A 21386-nucleotide genomic window follows, 5' to 3' on the forward strand; every position below is an offset into this window, starting at 1 on the left:
ACCCAGGCATGTGCCCTGACCAGGAATCGAACCCCGATCGCCTGGATCCTAGGTCGACGCTCAGCCGCTGAGCCACACCCGGCGGGCCTAATATCTTTAATTTATTCTCAGAAAAACAGAGTGTAAAGTGAAAAGGAATTGGGCAAAAAGACTTATTTCACCTAGAGCATAAAATTCATTATAGCTCATATTTATGTGCTCGATTAAAAGAGGTAGAGAGGTATTGATGGGTAGAGGAGGGAGATAACAGGATTGTTTTCTATGGAGGCTAAGAAGAAGGCAAGGAAGGGTGGTGAGTCCTGAACAGCCTCTGAAATGCTGACCTGCCATTGGAATCCCACCCCACTTCTGAGCCCTGGTGTGATTTGAAACGTGACCTTTGTGGAGAAGGCACCTGAGCTGAGGCAGAGTGCAGACCAACTCTCCCCTTGGGTAGTGATGACTCAGAACATCTCCATGGGGGCAAGGACTGTGCATGTGTCCCCATACCAAGTGACTGGAGATACTTCATAAATGTTTATTCAGTGAACGAATTGTAATAGTGAAAAACAATCTGTTGAAAAAGATAAAAATTGTGATTGCTTCAGATGGCGGTGGAAATGACATTCTTTCCACCTGTCCTTTGACTTTGGTTGCTTTAATGTTACCTTTACATTATTTGAGATAAATCATTAGCTGAAAAACAAGAATCTTACCCATTAAATGCTTTTAATCTTTCATATCAAATCCATTCAGATAAAATTACTTATTTTAGAAAATGTCTCTTATAGTAATAATCTTTTAAGCCATTTGTGACCAACATTCCTTTTCCTCCTTCCAGCATGTAAGTGTAATGGGCATGCATCACTGTGCAATACCAACTCGGGCAAGTGCTTCTGCACCACCAAGGGCGTCAAGGGGGACGAGTGCCAGCTGTGAGTACCACCCTCCCCGGACCCCTGCCCAGGCCACGCCTGGCTTTAGTGACTGACAGCCAGGTCAGCTGGGTCTGTGCCTTGTTGCCATGGGCTCTAAGGGATCCCCGAGTTGATCGATTTGGAATTTTGCCCTTCCCACTTCAGACAGGTCTAGCTTGGTCAGCTTCCATACTGAGTGGTTGTCAGTTTAGCGGTAATTTCTTAATGACTCTTCAATTCACATTTTTGTTTGAATGACACTGACATTCCCTGGGTTGCTGACTTGGATTAGTCATTTAACTTCAGCCACTACTTGATTTTTGTCATATCAGAAGACTACACCCTTTTCTGAATGATAGAGTTGGAAGAGCTGGTATTCCAGGGCAGTATTTTATTTGGCATTTTGGTTGTCTGATAATGGAGATGATCCTCGCTGACCTTTAACACAGTCCTCCCTGTGCTAGCATTTTCCTTGATGAAGTATATGAGACATCTTCCAGGGGAGAGTTGGATCCCCATCCATGAAGATGCAGGCAAATGTGGGGTTTCAGCCCTGGCTTAGCCTCCGTTGAGCAGGGCCCTCTTGAGGTGAATCACTTCACTATGCTGAACCTCAGTTTCCACATCTTTCAGTAGGGACTTGCAGTAATTGTTTTTAATGTCCTGGGATGTCAAAAGACGAGAGATTGTTCGCCAATTGATACACTCCTGTTGCCTCACCAGAAAACCTCATGAAACACTGCTCCAGGTTTACTCATTTTCTCAAGAAGGGACTTAGAAATGTTTAGTACTATCAAAGTACTGAGCTGATACAAGCAGATGTGTCGTTGGAAACTTTGTTTTGCTTAAAGAACACCATAAATGTCACCAGTGATTGAGGTCTTGATGGTAGTGTCTAGGAGGGAAATGGTCTGTCTACATTTTGTGGTTTGTACAAGTGTTTACATTCACTGGTTTTATGCTGCCCTAAAGCCAGTACATGAGGAAAAGTCTAATCAAAAATCAAATTTAATTTTTGAATCTCGGTTTCTTTAGACAGAAAAATGTAATAGAGCAAAATTAATCATTCCTGTCCTCAGTTTTGGTATACAACAAAGAAATGAGAAATAGCTCCAGTCTTTTTAAGAGATTAGGTATAAGCAAGTACTGTTAATCACCCTGGATAAAAGGACACGTATCCCTGTGTTATTTTTCTGGAAAAAGTGCTTGACCCAAGCTTTCCCCTTCTTTTTCCATAGTTCTTAGTGTTGTGGCTGCCTGGTGTTCATAGATGATACCTATGAGAAAATTAATAATTCTTTTTGACTAGAACTTATTTTTTCTCCAGACTGGTGAACTGTGTCCACGGTTTAAAAAAAGATTATTTGTGTTTAGCCTTCTCTCATTTGTATTTAAAGAATAAGATCAGTTTATCCAGGGAAAACAGGGAAGAGTTGAAAAATGAATATATGAAAAATGTTTTAACTGCACTTTTAGAAGAATATTTAGTTCACACAAAAGTGAAAATGTGTTTTTCATGATTATAAGTAGGATCTAGATTTATTATATTTGGATTTATCTCATGTGCTTTGCCAAATGTTCCTCAGTTAGTAGTGGTGTGAACTGCTGGGCAGTCAGCATTGAAAATGAATGCATGCTCTTTCTAGTTCACCTGATTTGAGTAACAGCGAAGAGTGCAATTGTACTGACTCAAAGCTGTAGTTTATGTTAAAGAATCTACTTGATTTTAAAATGAATATAGATTCTCTGTAGAAAATAATCTTCATTTTCTTCCCCCCTAGATGTGAGGTAGAAAATCGATACCAGGGAAACCCTCTCAAAGGAACGTGTTATTGTAAGTGTTTTTGTAATTCTTATCTTTCTAGAAGCAAAGTTGTTCAGTACAGCTTCATTATTGTCTTTAACATTGTTCAGGAATGGTAAGTGCTATAGGAATATAGCAACAGCCCATGGAAGTGTCCCCTTATTTGATGTTTTTGCATTCTGTTAAGTTTAATACATATGTGAACACATTTTTAAACTGCGTTGTGGTTGTGGTTTATGTTGGTATGTCCATAGCAGATATCAGGGAAGAGTACAGAGATACACATCTCTGGTTTCCTTGCTTCTGTTCTCTTGAAACCTTATTTCATTTGCCATTACCTGGTCGGGCTCACTGTATTTCTTATTTTAGAATATAGATAAAAAAAATAATTCTTAAAATATAGTTAAAGTTAACATTCTCTCTGAATCTGATTTGGGTTAACCATCACTTTAGGAACTAATATAGAAAATAAAATCTCTAATGATTAATATATAATGAAAGGTAAATCTGGCAAAGTGACCAGTTCCTTATGGGTAAATGTTTTCTTCCAGTAGGAGAACTCACATAGAGTCCAGATTATGGAACTAAAGAAAAAGGAGTTCATGTTTGGCATACCCACTATAATTATATACCTCTTTCCTGGGTTGAATAGTAGTGTCCCCTCAAAATTCATGTCCATTTGAATCCTGTAAATGTGAAAATATATATATATCCCCCCCCCCCCAGAGGAAAGAGGAAAACTTTATGACCTATGTAGGGGAAAAAGTCCTTAGATATGATTCAAAAAGCATAATTCATAAAAGTTGTTTATTAGGACTTAACAAAATTTAAAACTTACATTTTAAAAAACACCATTAAAAAATAAAAACAAACCCTGGCCTGTGTGACGCAGTTGGAGCTTTGTCCCCTACACTGAAAGTGGTGGGTTCAATTGCCAGTTGGGGAGCATACAGGAGGCAGCCAATCAATGTTCTCTCTCACATCAGTCTTTCTCTCTTTCTCTCTCTCTCTTTCCCCTTCCCCCCCCAAATCAATAAAAAGCATATCCTCAGGTGACGACAAAGAGTAGCTTTTCCTCAGTTATTTAAAAAGATGAAATGAAATAATGAAATTAAAAAACAAGCCACAGACTAGTAAATGTTTGCAAAGTGTGTATTTGATAAAGGGCTTATCTCCAGTCTACATGGTGTCCCCAAAAATGTATACACACTTTAACAGCTGATAGCTCAGTTTTGAAAGTGAAATGTATTTTAATAAATCTTGCCTTTATAATTATTCAGAGTGTGTGTACACATTTTTGGGGGGATACCCTGTATATGAGGAACTCTTACAACTGAATAAGGAGACAGTTCCAGTTAAAAACAGGCAAAGATTTGAATAGATACTTCACCAAAGAATATATATGAATGGCCAGTAAGCACATTGAAAAAATAAGTGATATTAGACATTCGGCATATATGTGTTAAAATCACAGTGAGATACACCCCTAGAATACTAGACTCAAAAGCCAATACTGTGGCTTAAGAGAAGACAACTGGAGACTCCCTGCTTCTACATTCTGTTACAATATATCTCTTAGGTAAAAGAAGGCCCAGGTGGGGCAGAATCTGGGTGGAAGGGGTCAATGGGGGGGAAAAAGGGGATACTCTCAACAATAAAGAATTTTTTTAGAAAGTACATGAGAAGAACCTGGCCTCACCAGACATATAGTTGGAAAAGGGAGTACTTTAATTACCTTTCAGATAATTATGGATATTATCCTTTGATTCCATACCAAAACCAGATAATTCGCCATTTTTAAAAGGTTAGTTACCATGTGGAACCTGAAACCACGTCAGTGAATTTTTGTAGTGTGGTACATTTATAATCTATTTACTGTCTTGAAAAATAAAAACTAATACCTAGTTTTAACAATGATGTGGAGAAACTTCAAACATTCTTTGTGAGACTGTGAAATGGTATAGCCACTTTGGAAAACCATATGGCAGTTTCTTAAACAATTAAAAATAAAATTACCAACAACTCCCTGTTTATAGCATTATATCCTTAAGCACAACCTAGCATGTAATATATGTTTAATTAATACTTGTAGGTGAGTTAGTTTGGAGCTTAAAATCTCCACCAGGGTCATGATAAAAGCAGAGTTTAGTGGGTTAACCCAAACAAAATGATACTGCTCACAGTCCCTGCTATAAGTGAGCCAAAAGTGCTTTCCTGGCTCTTGAATATTTATGAGATAATCAAGGTGTATTTCTAGCAACCTGCTTGGTTTTATTTCAGTTTTTAAATACACATGTCTTTCTTATCATAGATACTCTTCTTATTGACTATCAGTTCACCTTTAGCCTGTCCCAGGAGGATGACCGCTATTACACAGCCATCAATTTTGTGGCTACACCTGATGAAGTAAGATTTAAAAGTCTTTTTTTTTTTTTGGTCATTATGGATAGAAGCACTGCCTTAGCAGGGGTCTCCAGAATGGAGCACACAGGATGATGTTTAGAGGTACAGAAAAGAAAAGTTAGTATCTACATTTTATCTCCTTTCCACCTAAAAGGCAAGAATGGTTTTAAGATTTACCAGTATCTGATTCACAGACTGACCTTGACTCCACACAATCTTGGTTTGCCCATCAGCCCATTGCATCCCCATACAGAAAAGGAGAGACTGCAAGGGAAACTCCCCCCATCAGAGGGGCAGATGGCAGAGCCCAGATTTACTTTCTCCAAGTAGATCAGAGGCTTAATAGTACTCACAAAGAAACTGGATTAAAATCAATGCCAGTGAAGCAAGGGAGGTGGCAGAGGTGACACTTCTCATAGAATAAGTTATTAGGCTCATTAGGAGGTAAAAACAATGAAGGTTTAGTTGGATCCAACAAAAAGTCAACCAGAAAGAATTGAAATTATTAAGAGGACTATTTGAAACGTGGATTAATATCAACTGTGGTTAATGATGAATCCTAGCTTGCCATAAGGTATTTCCTAGTGGTAGAAGGGAGCCAATGCAAAATGACATTTAAAATTGACGCATCTAGAACATGAAGACATACCTACACAGTTTCTACAATGAAATATAAAGTCATTCATTACCCACTCCAGTACATAATGAAATTTTTCTAAACCTGATGATAAATCATTTAGGAGCCTCCTTAGAAGTTTCTTATTTCTCATCAGTGTACTTAAAATGAAAATATTTTGTGGAAAAATTATGTAGGCATATCATTTCAGGGGCTGTGTTAGGTGGAATTTTGAAAAAAGATTTTTGGATAAGGTTATAGCAAAAGTACCAAACATGAAATTTATTTACTTCCTTATTCATAAGCAAGGGGTTGAAGTGCTCAGTATTTCAGGATGTAATTGATGTTGTTAATTTTATCTTAAATGATCATAGTAGACTCTTGGTATTACTTCTTAGTTAGGTGGGGAGTGACCATGAAAATCTTTGGACCTCTCTGGAGTTCCCTGTTTATCTTAAGAGAGAATATTTAATAGAGGTATCCAGTATGTATCTTCTGTCTTTTAAAAAAGCACTCCAAATTTATTGATCCTTTCTGTGAAGAAGTAATTGTTAGTAGTGTGCTGCTAGCAAATATTAAAATTAAACACTTGAGCTGTCCTTTCAAGAGGAAGGTGAGGTTGTTATCAATAAATGAAAAGGTAACTGCTTTATGAGAGAAACTTCTGATTTGGAGATTCCATTTTGAAAACGTTCCCATTGTTGTGGTTTTGTCCTGTAAAAACTATCAAAACAATACCTTTAAAATTTTAATTTTCTAATGTGTTTTATCTTACAAAATGAAGAATTTCAGCAAGATTGGATCCATTTTTAAAATATAAAATTACAATGTATGACTTATTTGCAAAAATACCACCAAGAAAAATTTATTTGCCAAATGTCAGTAAAAAGTAAAAAATAGTATTAAAATTTACACAGTTCTCAGACATATCTTTTCAGTCATCAAAACCAAGAATCAAAATAAATTCAATTAGTTCTTTAAAGTTCTATATCTCTTAAGTGGTAAACAAGGTTTTCAAAGCTAATGAAATATATTTAGTCATCTTTCTCTTGAAATAATATTTTTAGTGAGAGAAAAATGTTATTCATATCACCAATTAATACAATCAGATTATTTTTTTATTTAGTTTATTTCAGCATTATATGCTGCTTTTAAAACCATTTCTGTTTTGGAGAACTTTACACTGTATTCGTTCAGAAGTACATAGGCTGAATTTATAAATACATATAAAGTGGGGCCCTTGATCAAGTGTTTTCCTACCCAGACATTTGGAAACAGCTTCCCAGAGGTTCCTTAGGAGGCTAATTTCCCTAACATAGACTGTAAGTCATTGTGCACTGGTGAGGCTATTTTTAAAAAAGATATCTTTTTCATGGAGTTAGGCATTTGATAAACCATTAAATTCCATATATTTTTATGGGAGAGAAATCAAATTTATTTGGGGTATATTGCTTATATTGGTTAGAAATTTTGCTAATTCTTCTATAAATGTAAGTTTCTTTTAAGACATTGTAAAATATTTGCTTTGTAATTAAGAAAGGTAAAAGTAAAATTTACTGCTTTATTTTAAAATCTGGAAACTATTCTAATTAATTTTCTAATTATCTGTACCTCTCATCAGCAAAATAGGGATTTGGACATGTTCATCAATGCCTCCAAAAACTTCAACCTCAACATCACCTGGGCCGCCAGCTTCTCAGGTAAAAACATACCTAGAGAAGACCTTCTGAGTGGAGTTAATAGATTAAGAAACATGATGTAGGAGTTGAGAAAGAGGGTTCTGAAGAAAGACAGATGGGTTTGAAACCCTGCTTTGCCACTTATTAGCTGGGAGACATTGAGCAAATGTCTAAATCCCTCTCTAGATTTTAGGGTTATTCATCATAAAGAGAATTGTGGTATAGGTTAAATTAGGTTCTACGTGCCAGTGCCTACAGTGGTGCCAGGTTCAGTACATGCTCACTACCGGTGCCCTACCACCACCACTAATAGCATTCTGCAGCTGCTGTTCTGCCACTGCCATTATCCCGTCCGTGCTTCAGAAGTGAAAAATGCAAGTGACTCGTAGTTCCAAGAAATAGAAACATTTAAATAGAATAAGATTTTAGTAGGTACAGGGAAATTCACTTTGGGAATTAAATCAGACTCTATGAGCACAGCTTTTGCTATCTTGCTTATCTTACTGTGAGTCACTGAAGATGTACTGGGGCAAAAATCTACTCAAAAAGTAAAAGGTGGGCCTTAGTAGTGGTTAAGACATAGCTTGACGGACCTGGGTTTGAAGTCTGCCTATTACTTACTGTGCTGCACTGTACTTGTGCCCCTATAGGGGAGATACAGAGCACTGACAAACAGTAAAGGGGAAATGCAGAGCAATTGAAGTGTTGTGAACAGAGTGGATGTCACTGCTTCTTAATTGGATTCTAGTGGTATCTTTATTTTCATGGCCACGTGCAGCCCATAACACTGGAGGGGAGTTGCAGGGATTCCTGGTAAAATCATTCTGGTTAAGGCCGTGGGCTTGTATCTGTCTTCCCAGCTTCAAATCCCAGCTCCACTTCTTCCTGGCTGTGTGACCTGAACCAAATTACTTAGTTTCTCGGAACCTTAGTTTCCTGATCCGTAAATGAGGATAATAGAGTTGTTAGGATTAAATGAGATTGAGCTCTTAAAGGCTGTTTCTGGAAGAAATGTCGTAAGTGTTTAGTAAATGCTGTTATCCTTATTATTAATGAGGGTAGATTCTGCCCCCCAAAAAATAGTCTCTTCTGTTTAATTCTTTTCTTCCTAATAGCTGGAACCCAGGCTGGAGAAGAGACGCCTGTTGTTTCAAAAACCAACATTAAAGAGTACAAAGATAGCTTCTCTAATGAGAAGTTTGATTTTCGCAACCACCCGAATATCACTTTCTTTGTTTATGTCAGTAATTTCACCTGGCCCATCAAAATTCAGGTAAGATATGCTTTTTGGTCTCATCTGCAGACATGGTGAACTCTCTTTAGTGGAGACTATATTCCCTAATTTGGAACGTGTGGTAAACGAGATGTACAGTATTGCTTTGCCTCTGTAGTATCTATGGCACACGAGTACTGAGCACATGACTACCGTAGAAGATTGTAGTGGGGATGGTGTAGACCACTTATGGAGGAAAGTTATCAGAGCTTTTGAAAGCAAGTTGTCACGTAACAGATTTGATCATTTTAATTGTAATTTCTTCATTGAGCACTTGCCATGTAAAAGTTTGTAGAACTACATAAAGAGCTTCAATTCTGGAGTAAGGTGGGTATAAAGGAAAAACACACGTATAACCAGTGAAAGTTAGAATGTGGAAAGTGCCACGTGGAAAAATCCCAGAAATGCGATCAGTTTAAAGGAAGACGGGATAGTGTGTGATGGGAGGCAGTGTAAGATCACATTAAAGAGCTTAGGCCTTACAGTCAAACCGGTGTGGGTTTGAGTCCTGGCTTGCTCCTGTACAGCTCAGATAGCCTCTCCACATCTCAGATTTTTTGTACATGTGACCTGCAAGGGTAAGTCAAAGGATTCATGTCACCTGCTGCAGCCACTACTATTATCCATCTGCTCATTTTCTCTGCTCCCAGGGCACTGGTGGACTCCCTGTCTTCCAAGACACATGGTCCAAATTGTGCTTTTTATAATCATCTGCTACTGTGTCCTTGAGGCCTTGCCTTAATACTTTTCTCTTTCACCACCTTCATTTTGGGTAAATGTGGAATTTAGGGATGGGTGGACTTTCAGGAACTGGTTTACCTTTAGCCATGGAAACATGGTCACTGGACGAGGGCTGTGGCTGTTTGTCGACTTTCCAAAGCATGATCAACTGAAGCAAGTTCCCACAGATCAGTAAGGATGGGTTTGCAGTCTAGTTCTGGTGGTTGTGTGTTCATGCCTCAGGGCTGTGACTACAGAACAATCTTTTCCTTTCCGGAATGTGGAGAACAGGCTGTATTGTATTTTTTCTCACCACCCTCTTTCCTTTTCCTGTCTAAATGGTCTACAAGTTCATCCTCTATTCTGCTTCTCCTTTTGCTCTTGCACGGCCTGCTTCCTTCCTCAGCCAGCCTTCTCGTACGCATTGACCACATTCCCTATTTCTATTTCCTCTTACTCATTCACCCATCAGCCCAGAACAGTCTGTCTCCTCCCCTCACCACATCCTGAAACTGCCCTTAGTGAATTCCAGTTACTGAATTCTCCAGTCTCCACTCTTTCAATAGAGTGACTTGAGTCACTGTCTTTCTTGCCTACCTGGCCTTTCTGTCCCTGATTCTCTGGCCAGTCTTTTTAGGGGATCTCCTTCCTTAAACATTGGTTGTCTGGAATTCAGGTTGGTTCTCTTCTGTCTTCGTTGTAGTCTCTGGACAGTTCCATCCCACGTGTAGGTACTACTACTCTCTGGTGATTCTCAGGGCTCTGTTTCCAGCTCAGCCTATCCTTATCCCACACCAGTAAGTACTCTTAGTTGCTGCCTAGACGTATCTACCTGGACATCCACAAGCCCTCTGCACTCAGCACATAGTCATTCTTGTGACCTTAGCCCCAAATCCTGTGCTTCCTTTCTCAGTGAATGACACCACCTGTTCATCATGTTGTACAAGCCAGGCCTGGGAAGTCATTTGCATTCCAGGGAGAAACCTGACTTGGGCATGGTGTAACATTTTCTTACTTTAAGCATTGCTGGATTCAGGTTGCTAGTATTTCGGTTAGAACATTATATCTGTTTCATGCATGAGAACGTCTTATAATTTTCCTTTCCTGTCCTTGTGGTCTTTATATCAAGGTTAAACTAACCTTTAATAATTATAAATTGAGGAATTTTCTTTCTCATTTCTGGAAGAGATTATGTAAGATTAGAATGACATGAACCTTGAATACTTGATAGATCTATAAAGTCATTTGATTCTGGTGTTTTATATTTGGAGTTGTTTTTAACTGCTGATTCAGCTTCTTTAATAATCATAGGATATTTTGGATTTTCTCTTTCTGTTTAGCTCAGTTAAGATTTTTTATTTCATATATTTTTCAAAGGTATTGACACAAAGTTTTTCACACTGTCCTCTTATCTAACCTTTGCAGCATCTGTGCTTAAGTGTACTGAATCATACACTTAAAAATGGTTAAATGGTAAATTTCATCTTATATATATTTTACCCTAACAAAAAACAGTTTTAAAAATCACAAGATTTTTTTGTAAATATAGACAAACTTATTCTAAAATGTATATGAAAAGACAAAGATTCTAGAATAGCTGTAACAGTTTTCAGAAAGAGGAATAGCCTTGGATGGTTTTCTCAGTGATTAGAGCGTCCACCCACAGACTGAAAGGGTCCTGGGTTCTTTTCTGGCCAGGGGCACATACCTTGGTTGCAGGCTCAGTTCCCTGCTCCAGTTGGGCTCGTGCAGGGGGCAACCAATCAATGTGTCTCTCTCACATCGATGTTTCTCTCTCTCTCCTCCCTACAACTTCCACTCTGTCTGAAAAGCAATGGAAAAAATATCCTCGGGTGAGGATTTGGGGGGGGGGGGGGGGATTTAAAAAGAGGAATAAAGTGGGAGGAATCACTGTATGCAGTGTTAAAGCTTACTATGTAGCTAGAGTAACCAAAGCATTGTGGGTATTACTGGAGGAAAGACATGGAATAGAATTCAGAAGCCTGAAATAGATCCACATAAATATGTCCAACTGTTTTTTGACAAAGGTGCAAAGGCAGTTCAGTGGAGGAAGGATAGCCTTTTCAACAAGTAGTGTTGAAACAATTAAGACAACCATAGCAAAAAAAAAAAAGACCTTCGACCTAAACTTCACATCTTACATAAAAATTAACTCAATATGGATCACAGATTAAAATGTAAAATAAAGCTATAAAATTTTAGGAAAAAATCTTCACACTTTAAGACTAGGCAAAAGGTTTTTAGACTCAACAGAAGCACGACCCATAAAAGGAAAATTTTATAAGTGCAGCTGGTATGGTTCAGTGGTTGAGCATCTCGACCCGTGCACCAAGAGGTCACTGGTTCAATTCCAGGTAAGGACACATGCCTGGGTTTCAGGCTCAATCCCCAGCAGGGGCATGTAGGAGGCAGCCAATTGATGTTGATGTTTCACTCTTATCAGTGTTTCTATGTCTCTGATTCTCTCTCTAAAAAAAAAGGAAAAATTGATAAATTGGACTACATCAAAACAAAAAGGTTTTCTTCTGTGAAGGACCCTGTTAAGGGGATGAATAAACAAGCTACACACTGGGAGAAAATATTTGTAAACTGTAGTTCCGATAAAGCACTGGTATCTGGAATACAACAATAATTTTCACCCTGGCCGGTGTGACTCAGTTGATTGGAGCGTCATCTCATACACCAGGAGGTTGCAAGTTCAGTTCCTGGTCAGGGCACGTGCCTAGGTTGCAGGTTTGATCCCTGATCAGGGCATGTAAAATCAGTGAGCATATCCATGGTGAGGATTTAAAAAAAAGAAGAATAATTTTCAAAATTCAACATTAATAAACAATTCATTTAGAAAATGGACAAAAGACATGAAAAAGCATTTCACCCAAGAGGATATACGTATGTCAAATAACCACATGAAAAGATGTTTAACATCAAAAGCTATTAATGAAATGCAAATTAAAATCACAATGAGATATCACTGTACACCTATCAAAATAGCTAAAATGGAAAATAGTAATAACACCAAATGCTAGAGAGGTTCCAGAGAAATTGGATCATGTGTACATTGCTGGTGGGAAAGTGAGTTGGTACAGCTACTCTAGAAAATAGTTTGGCGTTTTCTTATAAAACTTAACTTGCTCTTACTATACAATCCAGCACTTGCATTCCTGGGCATTTATCACAGAGAAATGAAAGTTGATGTTCACGCAGACACCTGTACACCAATGTTTATAACACCTGTACAGCAGTATTTAGCAACTTCATAATAGCCCCAGACTGGAAACAAGCCAAGTATTATTCACCTGGTAAATGGTTAAATTGTGCTATGCACATATCATGGAATAATACTCAGCAATAAAAAGAAACTATTGATACAAATTGGATAAATCCCAAGGAAATTTTGCTGAGTTTGGGGGGGGGATTAGAAATTGGCATTTTGCGTGATTCTATTTCTATAACATTTAAGACATTTGAAAATAAAACTTTTAGACCAAATATAGATATAATCTGTTGAAGCTTCACCTTTCTGTCTTCTTCTGACTGTGACCTTTAGACCCTCTTTTAAAAGGGGTCATCTAGCCCCACTGGCGTGGCTCAGCCATTGAGCATCAACCTATGATCCAGGAGATGGAGGTTCAGTTTCTGGTCAGGGTACATGCCTGGGTTGTGAGCTCGATCCCCAGCAGGGGACATGCAAGAGGCAGCCAATCAGTGACTCTCATCGTTGATGTTTCTATCTCTTTCTCCCTCTCCTTTTCTCTCTCTAAAATCAATAAAACATATTTAAAAATAAATAAATAATAAAAGGGGTCATCTGATTAGTTCAGGCCCTTCCACACTCTAGGGGAGGGGATTATATAGGGTGTATATACCCATATAGTGGGAATCTTGGGGGCCAACCAAGTGTTTAGGTTACTTGTCTGACCCTAAAGAACTTGAACTCTAGGCTCCAGTCAGTACAATTTCAATTTGATAATACCTTCTAACAATATAAAATTATAGATCATATACATTTGTAAAGTACTTGATTTGAGCTCTAGCAGATATTATTTGTTGACTTGTTTTAAGTAGAGATTGTTTTCACAATGGCATACCTTGGGATATTCTGACTCCAATTGAACTTCAGACTTTGTTGCTTATAGCTGAAAAAATAATTAATATTTTTTAGATTTTTAGTGAAAATCTTGCATTAATGCTGCTGTCTTTTTTCCCATTTGGAGAGAGCTCCGTGCGCATAAACAGGCTTTTGTGCTGGAGGTAGCCGTGCTGTTGCCAATGCGGAGTTCTAGTTTTTTTCCTCCCGATGCTCTGTTGCTCCACCCTCTGAAAGTCACTGAAATGGTTTTAGAGCATTTCCTTCTAGAGGGATCTCTTCCTCACACTTACTTTTGAAAAGTACTAATTTTAAGTTTAAGAATCAAAGAGATGTCGATTTTCTTCCTGATTTTTGCTGCTCTTTACCTGGGCTGGATCACTCACTTGAATAAAATCCCCTTATGAAAGCTGCATTCAGGAGCACTTTTGAAAATAAACGATGGCATGCTCACCATTTAGTTTGCCTTGAAAAAGCAGGTAAGTTCTATTGAAAATGTGTCTTTTTGTTTGTTGGTATTTGCAAACAGTGTGACTAGACCTGTAGCATCTCGTGTTCTCAGTGTCCTCACATGACGCTGGTTCTTTGCACTTGGGACTGTATCTGGATGTGTGCTGGGCAGAGGGGCTGAGCTTGCGTCTTCCCAGGCAGATGCAGTCATGTTCTCAACAAAGGGAGCTATATGTTTCTTTATTGCTCTATTTTCCTCAGAGCCTTCGCTTTTCTAGTAGAGATGTAGTTAGCTCTTAAACACATGCATGCACACTTAGAGGCTGTACAAATTCAGTAAAAATGTAGAGAATAGGGAATGTCTAAACGGCGCAGTATAGGCCATTCAGTTAAATTTCAGTCGCTTTCATTGCATGCAAAATAACTTTTCTGTCTTCTCATTTTTTTTAAGCAAAATAACTGAGGAAATCTATTTCTCTACTTAGAAATTCTTGTAAACATTGGTGCTTTGAAAATGGTAATTCTAAACTCAAGTTCCTTCACTCTGAACTGATCCCAGGATTCTTTTCCATAATTAGGAACAGATCAAAACTTATAACTGCTAACAGGGAATTTGAAACTAACTAAAAGTCTTTGTAGATGCAGTTTTAAAAAACACACCCACCCAGACTGAAAGAGCCTGTGTGTAGTAGGGTGGTGGGTATGTTGGGACTAGTTGCACTTATTTTCTGGTCAGTTGCTCCTGTGGCCGAGTGCCCCTCCCTCAACCCTGCTTTGTGAAAGTGGTCCTAGGTTCTCCCCAGTGAGCAGGGACTCAGCTGGCTCAGCCAGGAGGATAGTTTGGGAGTGTGGGTATTCAAGATAGAGAACGGACAGGAAGATGTGTGAAGGGGGAAAGTGGGTGGTGAAGCTGGGATTCTGGCTTGTTACTGGCTCTGCAACAGAGGTTGTTATTGTAATGTGGAACTAATATTAAATCCCTCACCATGCTGGGTGTTTCATCTGCTACTTTATGTAAGAGGCTAGTGTTCACAAGTGGAGGCAACACAGAATTTGTATTGAGAACCAGGCATTCATTTGGATTTTAGAGTTATGTTTATGGGTGCTAACAGGATTGCTATACTGAGCAAAGGATGTATGAAACTTTTGTTGACTCGGATATACTTTTTTTAGTAAAAGCTTTATTGAGATATAATTCACATACCATACAATTCACCCATTTAAAGTGCACAGTTTAGTGGTTTTTAATATATTCATAGAGTTGTGCAACCATGACCACATCAATTTTAGAATATTTTCATCACCTGAAAAAAAAAATCCCATACCCATTAACAGTCATTTCCCATTCCTCCCTCCTCCCAGTCCCTGGAAAACACTAGTCTACTTTTGTCTCTATGGATTTGCCTATTCTGGACATTTCACATCAATCGAATCACATAGTATGTGGTCCTTTGTGACTGGCTTCTTCACTTAGCACAGTGTTTTCAAGCTTCATCCATATTTGGTATGTTTCAGTATTTCGTTCCTTTTTAAGATTGAATAATGTTCCATTGTATGGATATACCACATTTTGTTTATCCATGCATCTGTTAATGGATACTTGGGTTGTTTCCTCTCTTTGACTATTATGACTAGTGTCAGATATACTTTTAATGTTTGCAGTTATTGTATAATAATTATGATGAAGTATATATAAACCCCCTGGTGTTAGATATCTGTGCCTTAAGGGTTTTAAGAATTATAAAGCATGAAATACATTTAAAACTAAACTACATAAAGTATAAGTTTTTCCTTGTTTCAAGTGGCATTCAAGGTTCTTATACTACCTATGGATTTCATCATGATCATTATTTATTATTCCTTCTTTTTGAAAGTCTCTTCTCTTCTGCTTTTCACCTGTGGCTTTGGCTGTTTCTTCTGAGCTCTTCAATGACATTGTGCCCTTGGGTTTCCTCTGGACCCTATCACTGTGGACATAGTCATCCACACTATCTGTGAATACCACCTATGACTAGAATGGGTAAATCTCCATCTCTAGCAGAACTTTCTCCTGTGAGCTCCCAAGCCAGGAGCACTAGACTTCCTTTAACATCCATCCACTCAGCAGATTTTCTGGCCCAGAGCAGCAGCCATGAATAGATAGCAGGAGCTATGTCAGAGTCTGTGCTCCTGGGAACCCTGGGAGGAGATGGGAGAGAGTGTCCTCTGTCACCTGAATCTCAGTGAGGAGGGGCAACATCAGAGCTGAGTCCTAAGCAACATGAGGTCAGGGAGTTAGTGTTTGGTGTGGGGAAAGGAGTTTAGCAGAACTGAAGTGACAGTCCTATGAGCAGGATGCTGGAGAGTTAGGCCGAGGCTGTCATGAAGAGACTGGAGGTTTCTTCTGAGGGGTTTGAACTGTAGCCTGAAAAACCACTGGGAGTCATTAAAATACTTTAAGCTAAAAAGTGACTGAAGATCAGTGTTTTTGAAAGGCCCCTCTGGCAGCAGTTGGGAGAATAGGTTGGAAGGAGCCGGGCCTGAGTTGGAGTGTGCAGGTAGAATTCTTGTTTAGAAACCTAGGGCAAGGTTTCTCTGTTGACCCTTAAGCATATCCCATGGCAGCTTCCTTCCCTCATCTGTGCGTCCATAGCCATAGACTTGTCTGGTTTTCACTACACAAAAATGTCCTTCAGGGCAAGGACAATGTTTTATATTTCTGTATCCTCGGTGTTGTAGCACAGTGTTAATCAGTTGTAGACGCTCCATAAATGTTGCTAGATGGATGCATAGTTGTGGGTTACAAGAGCTTTACGTTTTTAGTATCAGAACTTTTTTACAACTTTTGTAATTTCTTTAAAGGTGCGGACAGCTTTTTCTGATATTGTCAGAGCGATTCCTGACCTGTGCTAAGAAGCCAGCTGGGCCCAGCCGGGCGTGGCTCAGCGGTTGAGCATCGAACTAGGATCCAGGAGATCGGGGTTCAGTTCCCGGTCAGGGCACATGCCTGGGTTGAGGGCTGCAGCCAATCAGTGACTCTCTCATCATTGATGTTTCTCTCTCTCTCTCTCTCCCTCTCCCTTCCTCTCTCTGAAATCAATAAAGATATATTTAAAAAAAAAAAAAAAAGCCAGCTGGGTTGAAGACCAAGAATTTGTCACCCTAATCTCCACAGTGTGGAATTAGATGACTGAATTGTTTTAGGTTGGACTTTGGTCAGAGGAGTTGAGAGGTCGAAGAAAAGGAAGGGACACGGACACAGACATTCCTGCACAGAGTAGCTGGGGGACACTGTCTGTATTGAATACTTAGGAACGAAGTACCTTCCCCTGGCTGGCAGTGCGGGGGCCGCATGGTGCCCAGAGTTACTGTAAAAGATGTGAACCAGCAGGAGCTCATCAGAGCTCTGGCAGCCTTCCTCAGAAAGCCCGGGAGCTAAAAGCCCCTGAATGGTGGACACTGTCGAGTTGGCCCGGCATAAAGAGCTCGCTCCCTACGATGAGAGTTGGGTCGACACACGAGCTGCTTCCACAGCGCGGCACCTGTGCCTCCGGGGCAGCACTGGGGTTGACTCCATAACCAAGATCTGTGGAGGATGGCAGAGAAATGGTGTCATGCCCTGCCACTTTAGCAGAGGCTCTAAGAGTGTGTGGCTCACCGGGTCCTCCAAGCCCTGGAGGGGCTGAAAATGGTGGGAAAGGACCAGGATGGGGGCCACAAATTGACAACTCAGGGACAGAGAGGTCTGGACAGAATCGCTGGACAGGTGGCAGCTGCCAACAAGAAGCATTAGAACAAATGCTGTGTTAATAAATTGCCTTGTTGGTAAAAATATTAAAAAAAAAGAAATGATAGGAAGTCTGGGATTAGCTGCAAAATGATATGATCACAGGGAAAGTGGATAAAGTATGGATGAAACATAATTGTCCATGAGCTGGTCGTTATTAAAGCTGGGTTATGAACATACTGGGTTCATTACAGTATTCTCTCTACTTTTTTATAAAGCTAAAAATTTTCCATAATAAAAAAATGAAAAAAAGATAACACAGGTGGTAGAACAAGAAATAAAGATCCAAGTGTATTATTTACCCTCCTTAAGGTAGCTACAGGAATGTGCCTCAGCTAGGCCTGCAGCCTGGGCCAGGTGGGATAGATCTCGGAACTGATCTGCTTTACTTTACAGGAAGCACACAGAATTAAACTGGGAGGGTTTTACCGGTTATCGGCCACTGCTGGGCAGGCTCTAGGACAATCAGGGATCAAGAGCAAAACTCCTTCTCCCTTAGCCCAGAATATCTCACCCTGGTGAAAGTGGCAAAGGGAGCTTCCCCAAGAGCTTCTGACTTCACCCCCAAGCAGGGGTGCATCAGAGGCCTGAGGGCTTCTTCCCATTGGCTGTGAGGACTAGGAATCTACCATCCAGGGGGCCATGGCTGCATTTCTCTTGCTCCTGCAGTTGTGGGTAACAGGCACATCCTCTCCCTGTATCCAAGGGTTTTCTATCCATTTCCTGTCTCTTGGCATGTTTCTGTCACCATCACCCTCAGGATAACAGCACAGACACTAAACAGGGGAGAGGGGATGATGGCCTGCATCATCTTCCATTATAGCAGGAAGTCAGTAAGTGATGCCTAACATGGCTAAATCAAGAAATGACATTTTAAAAAACTTATTAGTGATAAAAAGGTAACCCTCAGAACTGAGGAGTCCTAATTAAAGGTGGGGGCCTCTGGAGAGAAGCCTTAAGAAGAGAAGGGGAGAGCAGGAACCAATGCTTTGCACCGTTAGCCATTTGGTACTTGTTGATATTTCAACCAAGAGAGTGTCATTCTTAATATTTTTAAAATTATTAATGAGCATGATAAAATGGAACAGGAATTCTGGAGAGTGGTGAAAAGGAATGGCTGGAAGGAAATTTGGGGAAGAAAGTACAGAGCACCATTGACGTGGGAGGTTGGGAGTGGACAGATGGTGAGTGTTAGCTTGCATGTCAGGAGTGAGTGGCTCAGTAGTATTCACCGGCCTTGGGGCTCTGACTAGAGCTTGGGTATACAATTTTTGTGCCAGCAAAAACCAGCGTTAGGTGGGTGGTATGTGAGGCCAGGTAAGGGGCCCTGGGATCCATTCCAGGGCCTGTGGTCTCAACAGAGTTTCATGTAGAACTTTGGGTTTTGTTTGTTTGTTTGTTAAAGAAAGTTATTTTGTCACAGCAAAACTCGGAGGTGGCAGCACTAGACCCAGGTTAGAGTGTGCTCAGCCAGTGTCCACAGAATCTTCCATCCTTGGCATAGCTGAGGCCTGAGTAGAAAGCTGTTTGTAGACAGGCGTAAGTTCTTATGGGAGGAATCAGTCCTTTCCTGGCTTCCAGCCTATGGCTTCCAGCCTGGCTTGCCAGAACTATGTGGCAAGATTAGCATGGTGAAGCCAGGAGCCCAAATGGCAGCCATGTCCACTTCAGCCATTTTTGGTCCTGATGTGAGGTCTTCATTGTCTGCAGAACTTGGCCTCTTGGGAAGATTCGAGGAGCAGAGGGGCTGTAGTCTTGATGGACTCCCAGACCAGGTGGAGCTGAGCCCTGATGGAGCTGTTAGCCTCAGGGGGCCATGGAAGTAGCCCACAGAGATTCTTCTAGGTACATAGAGACCTTGGGTTTTCTGAGTCTTGACAGGTGCTGCCTCAAAGTTAAGAGTGCTTTGCCTCACAGGGTGGCCAGCCGTCCTTTCCCATCCTCTCCCTGTCTTGCATGTTCGTAACAATGAAGATCATTCTTGGTGAAGATGAAAGATTAAAGGCCCTTCCCTCTCTCTTTTCGAACCTTCTGTATTAAAAGGTGATCTTTCCCTACTCATTCAATATTCATTCACTTAAGTTTTTGAGTACCTGCTTTGTAAATTGCACATAATAGATGCAAAATGTTAAAAAAAGAAAAAGAAAAAAAGAATTTGTTTCATGGTAGTGGAGAATAAGAAATGTCTTATTTTTAGAATATGTTTGGGCTCAGCCTCTACCCACCACAGTTGATAAATTCATTTTCAGTTTTTCACAAAGCTCCATTCCCTTCTCTCAGGGACTTGCAGAAACCTCAGGGCTTAACAGACAGAGATCTGGGGAAGGACCTCTGATCTGCATTCATTGACTGTTCCCAGCACTCTGGCCCATGGCCATGAGGTTTGTCTGAAGGCAGCTGTCCTCACTCTCACGTGTGACAGGCTTGGACACAGAATAATCACTGAGGCTCCAGAGCACCCCAGGCCTACCACGCAGTCACCCCATATTCCCCCACACTTTCAAAACTCTAAAACATCCTCTCTGTTCCCTCCATTTCCCAGTCTCAAGGTTTGGGCCTTGCCTCTCTTTTTATTTCAAAGCACTATCCTCTCTCCCTCTACCCTCATCCTTCCCTTCACTCCCACCCTGGGAAGATACAAGTTAATATCTTTTGGGGCCAAACCTTTCAAGTAAAAATGTTGATTTTTTTCAGTGCAATTCATGAAACTAACAAAATTGTTCAGGGGAAGGAGTGAGGACAGAAATTTAAAAAAATAATTCCTTATTTCAGAGTTTCCTAAAGTGTAGCCTCTGGACACCAACATCAGAGTCACCTGGGGAACTTAATGCTATAGGAGTAGAAATAGGGCCCGGAGTTCAGACTTTGTTGAAAGCTCTCCAGAGTTTGAGAACCCTGGTCTAGTTCTTGGAATACAAAGGTCACCTGCTCTTGTGTGGGAGGTGGGGAATTACCTTTTTTTCCCCCCTAAAATATAAGAGAAAACTTATTTAGTCACAGAGGTAGAAGTGAGTGGTAGTAAAAATGAGTTCAGGAGATAATGTGCCTTGGCGGGGAGAGGAGGAGAAAGGGGTCCTTTCAGGGTTGTGGTCTCCACTGATTGGTCGGTGGGAGGGCAGGGGTCATTAGTCAGTGCAGCTGGTCTTGAGGTCAGCCTTGGTGTCACTTGTCTGGTTTTGTTGCTTTTCTGGGCCTGGAGCTTGGGCTCTGGTGCAGGGAAAGCAGAGTGGACTAGAGCTGTGTGAGGAGAATCCAGAGATGCTAGCTGGGGGAATAGAGCTCAGAGGGCACCCATCTGGACCTTGGTGCCGAGTCACTCCCCCATACAGCAGAGGACATCTTTTTCAGGCAGGCATTTACCTTCCAAGGGAAATTACCTTTTATTCTTTCTCCTGACAGCAATTAAAAAGTCAGATATTACCTGGCTGGGCGTGGCTCAGCGGCTGAGCGTCAACCTAGGATCCAGGCGATCAGGGTTCGATTCCTGGTCAGGGCACATGCCCGGGTTGCAGGCTCGATCAATGACCCTCTCATCATTGATGTTTCTATCTCTCTCTCCCCCTCTCCTTTCCTCTCTCTGAAATCAATAAAGATATATTTAAAAAAAAAAAGTCAGATATTGATACCTTTGTAGACAGGATATAGGAATCTTCCTTTCCAGGTTATCTCTG

General features: G+C 40.3%; 1 protein-coding gene and 1 pseudogene across 3 annotated transcripts in view; both read left to right on the plus strand.

The window, feature by feature from the left end:
* The window catches only part of ATRN (attractin), a 109492-nt gene that overhangs the window by 66454 nt on the left and 21652 nt on the right, over positions 1 to 21386 (plus strand). For all 3 annotated transcript variants that reach the window (XM_087818846.1, XM_016212080.2, XM_087818845.1), the window contains 5 exons: positions 821 to 914; positions 2678 to 2730; positions 5012 to 5106; positions 7341 to 7419; positions 8514 to 8671. In XM_087818846.1, coding sequence (XP_087674972.1) covers positions 821 to 914; positions 2678 to 2730; positions 5012 to 5106; positions 7341 to 7419; positions 8514 to 8671 — 479 coding nt within the window. The remainder of the gene's footprint in view (positions 1 to 820; positions 915 to 2677; positions 2731 to 5011; positions 5107 to 7340; positions 7420 to 8513; positions 8672 to 21386) is intronic.
* On the plus strand, positions 17010 to 18495 carry LOC107536403 (small ribosomal subunit protein eS19 pseudogene; annotated as a pseudogene).

This window comes from Miniopterus natalensis, chromosome 7 (genome assembly GCF_054644295.1).
Source record: "Miniopterus natalensis isolate mMinNat1 chromosome 7, mMinNat1.hap1, whole genome shotgun sequence".
Lineage (NCBI taxonomy): Eukaryota > Metazoa > Chordata > Mammalia > Chiroptera > Miniopteridae > Miniopterus > Miniopterus natalensis.